The 7,954-nt window shown below is 36.3% G+C and overlaps 1 protein-coding gene across 1 annotated transcript in view; it reads left to right on the plus strand.

Annotated features, from left to right (window-relative positions):
- Nucleotides 1-2,199, plus strand: part of LOC101858602 (cadherin-like and PC-esterase domain-containing protein 1) — a gene marked incomplete at its 5' end in the record, with an annotated part of 29,518 nt that extends 27,319 nt beyond the window's left edge. Inside the window, 2 exon segments of the mRNA XM_035973659.1 lie at nucleotides 741-884; nucleotides 1,828-2,199. Coding sequence (XP_035829552.1) covers nucleotides 741-884; nucleotides 1,828-1,959 — 276 coding nt within the window.
- Nucleotides 2,200-7,954: the final 5,755 nt, after the last annotated feature.

Below are 7,954 nucleotides of genomic sequence, written 5' to 3' on the forward strand. Positions count from 1 at the left end.
CCCATCCACAAATGGAAAATGGTCATGGTGGTTTGTGCATGTGGTTGTCTGTGACAGATAGCGATTGGAGCAGGTTCGTGTATATATTTATATATGTTTATATATATAATTAACCATGACCATTACTATAACTTGCACTTTTCATTTTCATGTACTTATATTTAAGGCATTACAGTTCACTTTAGAGTCAAGTATTAAAGACTTCCTCTTTTTGGTCTGCCTATCTAGCCACCATGTTATAACACTGAATAAATCTGTATTACCTTTTCTCTAAGTGAAACATAAGAAAAAGAAAATTGGAAAGTATTTCGAATTTCCTTTTGTGTCTATTTTTGTGTGGACCGGATGCAAAACCCAACTTTTCCAAGCTCAACTCCACCTAAGAATGTCTCTACTTTGCCATCCAGTATTTCTGAATGGACTTCTGGTCTGTACTTTTAGAAAAAATGGCTCCAATTTGCCATCCAGTATTTCAGGAAGTCAAGCAGCAGCTTAATAAGGAAAGTGTTAGATTGGAACCCACAGGGTGAAAGATCAGGGGGAAGACCATGAGGAACCGGGAGAAGAGTCACGGAAATGGATGTACAGAAAAGAGGGAAGACATGGAGTGACGTCAAGCGACTAGCTTAGGATAGGGAAAGGTAGAAAGTGTTTTTTCGTGGCCTATATCCTGATCCAGGATGGGAAAGGCAATGAGGACGATTTCTGAATTGACTCATTATGGTCTGTACTTTCAGAGGGAACAGCAGAGGTTGTTGCATCAGAACCAGGCGGCGTTGTCGTATGCCAAGAGCTCGGGCTTCATCCCGGTCGACACCTTCAACATGACCATGGCTCGCTTTACCGACTTCCTGCCGGGGAAATGCGCGTGTCACTTCCACAAGGTTTGTCGTAAACTCCTCATGAACTTCCTGGCTTTTGAGATATGACAATGGTCACTCATTATCATTTTTATTATCATTTTGTTAGTATTATCATCATTTTTATTATTATGATTATTATTATTATTATATTATAATTATTATTACCATTGCTATTATTATTATCATTATATTATAATTATATTAATTTTATAATTATTATTATTATCACGATTAATATTGTTGTTATTATTAATGGTCCCTATTTATTTTGAGTATTTTAATTGTCACACATTTTTAATACAAGTTTTAAAACTAGGCCTTTACTTCCAATGTTAAAAAAGCACATAAATGTAGTTAGCTAGTACTTGTATAAACAAATTCTGAATAAATTACTAATGGTTCAGATGGGGATAGAGGTATAAGTAATAGAAAACTGGTTGTTAGAGAACGCTTCAGAACCATTTCGGGCACATGTGGGGAACATTGAGGCTTTGGCCGGTGGTTTTTCTAGAGGGTCGAGTCAGTGCGACGTTCACTCATCTCATCAAAACTTTGTGCTCTGAATTGCTCACTTCCTTTTTAAAGGATAATAACGATAACCATTAAGTAAACAGGCACTATACACATATTCAGACGAATGATTAAACGAAATATAAATACGAAATACTACCTTTTTCAACTGCACAAACCTTTATTTGGTTTCAAACAAAGTGTAGGTTGATTTTCCATACTGAGATTGACGTTAGTTCAGTCCCTACCTCGTGCTTAACTTTCTCGTGACTGAAGTTTCTCGTGCAAGAAAAATCGTGATTAACCTCCCCTCATCAGCCGGGTTTCCAGATTGGTTTTTAATGTAAATAAGGGGGGGCCAAGTATCTATAGCAGTAACGATAAGAAGAAGAATTTTTTAAACGATAATGTGATAGTAATAACATTTTCTCTCTTTCTTTTTTTCCATTGACAGATGTCTCCAGAACGTCAGAACCTGACAGAAATGTTCAGTTATCTGTCCGGAGAACATTCACGACGCTACCATGTCGAAGGAGACATCAACGCTGCTTACTCAGAGATGGTCATCAACAGGATCTGTCGGTAGATTTGACTGGAAGAAAGATGAAGCAGACGAAGAAAGAGAGGAGTGTAACTGATGAGGGGATCTGTGTGGATGAGGAAAACACTTCATGTAGCTCCCCAATTCGTTGTTGATGCTGTGATTCTTCAGCCTTGGGGTCAGATTGATTGTGTGTGGCAGGGGTTGCCTAGTTTGCTTCTTCTTTCCTATCAAACATCTATCGTCCTGATCTCCACTACTTCTTTTTTGTGTTTGTTACTCTCTTGTAACACCTTTAATCTTCGGTACTTATATGACCTTATTGTGTTGCAAGTGCCGTAAAACACTAACTAAAGCTAAACTAAAAGGGGTTGCCAAGCTACAGCCCTGGGGCCAGATCCAGGCCTGGAGATGAGTTTGTTTGACCGGTCACCGTGCCACCATGTGGGACAAAAACTTACAGAATGTTTGTGCTCAGGGCTTGCTCACCTCGTTCATCATTTCATTGAACTCTTACAGTAGAAATTAAATATGCTTTTACAAACTTTACAACTTCGACCTAAAGTGTCACACCTCGTTCTCTGCAAAAATGAAAAAATTTTCATTTATCACCACGGTGTATTGTATTGAATTTAATTGAAAAACAAAAACAATTATTTGAAATGAACTTGGAATTTCTGATAATTATCTAGTCCATGCCCGGAATTCGCTCAATCGTCCGGCCCACTTTAAACAAAAGTTTGGTGACCCATGGTGTATGGTATGGGTTCAAACCCCCTGTCAGCACTTTCATCGTGCTTTTTTTTTTTTTTTTTTTTTTTGTAAAAGTTTTGCAACACAATAAGGTCATATAAGCGCCGAAGTTTAGTGGTAATGCAAGGGAGTAACAAACACACAAAAAAGGAGGATAGATCAGAACGATAGATGTTTGATAGGAAAGAAGGAGCAAACCACACCAGAGCACCTGCCAACCACCCACTCAGCATGTTTGATAAGAGGTCAAACCTCCAGATTTAACATTGATACCCAACAGGATCTGGTCACAATAGAAGAAGAGCCTGTAAAACTTTCAAAACAGCTTTAAAAAAGCTGGCCGCTGGGGATTCAAACCAAAGTCCTTCTCATCCTTGTTTAGCTGAGCTAACTATGCACACAAGACTGCTACCACAAGTGTGTCTTCCAGTGTATCTTGTCTTGTTTTGCCATCATTTTTGATGTGATGGAATTTGTTCCTTGTTGACTTTTTGACAAAGAAAACCATATCCAAAGATTCTGATCTACTTTTACTTCCTTGCAACGTGTGATTTGTTACAACGTGTATGATTAACGGGCTGAAGAGAAGATATGTGAGGCATCGTGGTGGAATCAGGCGTGCCTCAAAAATAATGAAATTGAAGATATTGGCTTTTTCCCTCCTGTATGACAATCTTTTAAATAATTTTTGTTTTTATGGCTCAACACCTTTTATGTCCATTCAAAAACATTTCTGTGTGGAATTTACCGAAAAACAATAATTTAAGCCACAACAAATGCATATTTTCAGTTTGCAAGGACTCTCAAGCTTTGGAAATCACCAAACTTTGGCGGCCATTTCTTGCTTATTTTACATTTGAAACAAGGCAATCCCGACCTCTTTCAATTGCTAATATCTCAACTTTTATTCTAGATAGGCTTGTATTTTTTTTAAATCTGAAGATGGTCAAATGAACAAGCTTTAAGATGATACCAATAGCTCCAGATAGGCGTGTATTTTTTAATCTGAAGATGGTCAGATGAGCAAGCTTTAAGATGATACCAATAGCTCCAGGTGCCCCAAAATTGATGAGCGCCTGATTCTACCGCATCGTGACACATATTGTGCATGTACCTGTGAAAACAGCCCAAATGTGTGTTGAGGATGATAACTGAGCTAGCCGTGTGATCTGACAGAGATCTACATTTTGGTCCCTGGAAAACTTTTTTACATGTATTGAACTGCTGAACGAAAGTTGATCTGCTGACAAATATTAAATATGTTGGTTTATATTCACGGACACACACGTGCATACACACATACGTGCACACACATACACACTTACACACACATACACACAACCACACACATACTTATATATTATGTTTCCTGTTTGGTTTGTTTGGTTGTTTTTATTGAGCATCTCTTCCACAAATTTAATTTTGCTCAAACAGGTTGTCGGAAGTTTGAGAAAAGGGGGAGGATAACAAAGTGAGTTGGGGGGTTGCAGTTGAGGGGTGGACGAGTTACTAATAAAGCATCTCACATGCACACACACACAAACGCACACCAACATATACACACACACACATACACATAAATACACACACACACTCAAAAAGCATTCACAAACAAAAAGCATTCAGACATATATACAATTTTTTAATTCTTTTTTTTTTTTTAAAGCGATCTGAATCTGTTTATGTTTTACATTTCAGTTTTCCGTTTCTATAATAATAATTTTTTGGGGGTAAAAAAATAACCAAACGAGAGAAAACAAGATTGTGCCTCGGACTGTTGATCTAAACAATGAGCACTGCTATGCTAGCTTTCTAAATTTTGCTGATTCAAAAACTGTTTCTGTTTATTTAATTTTTCAAAAAAATGTGCATTATCACTGCATGTTATATAACATATTTCTAGTCACTCAACCTGTTGAACTATTTCCTTGTGAGATAGATGTGCCTTTAGATAATGTTACGTGTATATTCATAATATTATTATAATATTACGTGTATTATCTTTAAAAATATTTCCACTATATCACATGTATATTATTATATTATGTCATGTGTTTTCTTGACAATTATTCTTGTTGTGTTATTTATTACTGACTGAAAGGAAAGCAATATAATGCCAGTTTCTTTTTCAAGTAATGTGTCCATGATTCCAGTTTGAGAAAAATCAATTTTTGTGATTTGTGCTTCCACTGCCAGTCTGCCAAATGAAAATCTACACAATTAATGTAACATTATAACACTAGAAGAAACTCTTATCCTCTTCATCATCACCACCATCATCATCATCATCATCATCATCATCATCATCATAATCATCATCATCACCATCATCATCATCATCATCATCATCATCATCATCATCATCATCATCATCATCATCACCATCGTAGATAGCATGGGAATAAAAGGGTATGAGACTTGGTAGACTTTTCAAATTTAATAAGTTTGACATTTCGCCCAGTAAATGGCTTCTTCAGGAACATGTACAAAAAAATGTAATCGAAAATCTATTGACTACAAGCTATAGCAACAAAAATGCGCGCATATTTGTCATAATGTCAAAAGGTGCGATAAAAACAAATCGGGAAGACCAGAGAAAATCATCATCATCACCATTATCCTCATCATCCAAGACCACCACTTTCACCATCTTTTTTATCATTTTCTTGTCATTTTCTTGTATGTTCCTTTTGTCTTGCCAAATAAGGTGGGTTTGAACCAAAATCCTTTGTTTTATCTCATTGTGAACTCTCAGGCAGCAAAGTTTTATGGCAACAGACAGTATTCTTTTCAGGCTTCCGCTATTGGTAAACAGACTTCATGTATTTATATATAATAATTAAGTATTATGCTCATCATTATACATTACCCTAGTCAAGTGTTTCCTAGATTCAATGTACAACTTAAGCATAATATTTATATAATGGAAGTATAAAAATCTGCTTTAGATTGGATTTATATCTCTTGTATGAAATCAATTAATATTGTAGGCGTATATGGTGTGTAAACATGCTTTATTAAGTTTTTTTTAGGAAATGTACTGTTATAACGAAACGACCACGAGTTCTTTAATAACCACTTACGCACATTCTATGAAGGTGTTTATGTCATTGATGTAATTCTTGAAAATTGAAATGTCCAGAATTTTTGGAGTTTCCTTTTTCTCCTCCCCTATTTTCCTCAGGAGGTGATTGTGTATACACGAAAATCATGAACTTTTTGTCATTTATAAATGGTAAAAACATCTTGCGATTTTTACTCTTAAATTTTAAATACAACGCATCAGAGTGAAGGGGAGAGTCACTTTTCTTCTTCTCCTGAAATATCTACTGGAAAATTTTTTTCAATTGACAAACGTGTTTAGAAAACCACACAGACAATGTTAGAATTTTTTGTTCCCGTCTACTTCACTGTATCAAGTAATGCCAAGAGTACTGGCTTACAATCCAGGCTTGTGTCAAGTAGGAGATGTTTTCTCACAGTTCTAAACCCAAACCAAAGCAGCCCTGAAGCAATGGGTGTCTGTGGTGTAGTACATAGTGAGCTTCACTGTTGCATGCAGGAGACCCGATTTTGATTCCCAAGAAAGGAGAATGTTTATTGAGTATCTGATCTCGGTCTTTCTGCTCGGATGTTGTATCTTTCTGAGCCAGGATTGGCCCTGACAGTCGGGGTCAAGGAGGAAGCATGCCAGTTTGTCATAGGCCTAGTTTGTTATAGACCCAGTTTGTCACAGACCTCGACTGTGCCCTGCATGATGGAAGTTATCACTGACACTCTCGAAAAGAGAAAATTCATGACTGATTGATTGTATGAATTGAATTTTATTTTTCAATTGTTTTAAACGAAAGAACATTCATTGTAGAAATTTTACAGAGTAATTTAAATTTGCTTTGATTGCATACAAAAAGGAAGAAATATTGAACAACACAAGCTGAATTGACATTTTTAAGGAACTATCTACACCACCAATTTGAAGATGGAGAATAAACAAAAACTTCAGTTACAACTAGAGTGTTATAGTGCTGTAATTATGACAAACTGGGACTGTGACAAACTGGGCAGCCCCCGGTCAAATCACACCTAAATAGTCTAGATTCTGTCGATACGGGTGTCAAAAAAACATCTAGGCTACATTAAAAAAACAAAAAACCTGAGGTAAGTCAGATGAGCCATATATATATATTGTAGAACGTGGATCGTCTTTTAGCTCGAGACGTTGAAATTCTGTTTGTTGAGTTTTCTGGTAGGGTAGATGTAGACTTGTTGAAAATGATTCTGTTTGTTTTATTATACTGGTTCAATGCAATTCAGAATGACTTGTGCCACTCACAGTAACAATATAGATTTGAAATATTTTAATGACGAGATGTATAAGAGAATGCTTCGCAAACGTTGTTGTTTTCTGAAGTATGCCACATATTACCATTCATAGTAATAAATATGTTTGAAATCTACTTTAAGTTGTTTGAGTCTTCTTTTGGTTTAGAATATTTTTTATATCACTTCTAGATGCATTTTCCAAGTTACAGATGTTCTCAAAGTAAAAACAGAATATGTCACACTTGTCAAATTACTACTACTAGCTGTGTACACACTTCCTATAGTACAAAAATAAAATGAATTTAAGGCGATTGAATGGTGGAAATGGTGTATGTTCAACACCTATCAACAACACTACAAGGTAATTAAAGAGTCAGGACCTCCGAAAGGACTGAGTTAAATGGGAAATGGGTGTTAAGTGCCTTTCCCAAGAACACAATGTCGGACCAAGCTGAGGCTCAAACCCCGGAACTCGCAATCTTACGGCTACGGGTATGGAAACTAAACCACTAGACTATCAACGCCACCAGCTGGTGGATATATCAGGGGAAAAGTAGGCCTACAATGATATAAAAAATAACTTGTTTACTATGATAAATTTATAATTTCTCAAATCTGATCTTACATTACATCCACTTTTTTTTTGGTAAAATTTTTTACTGCGCTCGCAACTGCATAAGGTCATTTGAGCGCCAATTAAAAACATTTTTTTCCCTTTGACCCCATGCCCATCCAATGTATGGCTGTGGTGACGGTGATTGTGGTGAAGCATGCCAAGGTTTATACGACACATATCTTACAACAAAAACCTTGGGTTCTCTTGTGACGTGAAGATCACTTACATTGTGCCCTGATAAAGACAACAAAATGTGACATTGAGAAATAGAAGAGACAAGATCAGTTTCTACTTTATTGATCCTTCAGGAGAAGAAAGGGACAGTGTGCTTTCACCAGATTCTACTAT

The sequence above is a fragment of the Aplysia californica genome, unplaced genomic scaffold (genome assembly GCF_000002075.1).
Source record: "Aplysia californica isolate F4 #8 unplaced genomic scaffold, AplCal3.0 scaffold01649, whole genome shotgun sequence".
Lineage (NCBI taxonomy): Eukaryota > Metazoa > Mollusca > Gastropoda > Aplysiida > Aplysiidae > Aplysia > Aplysia californica.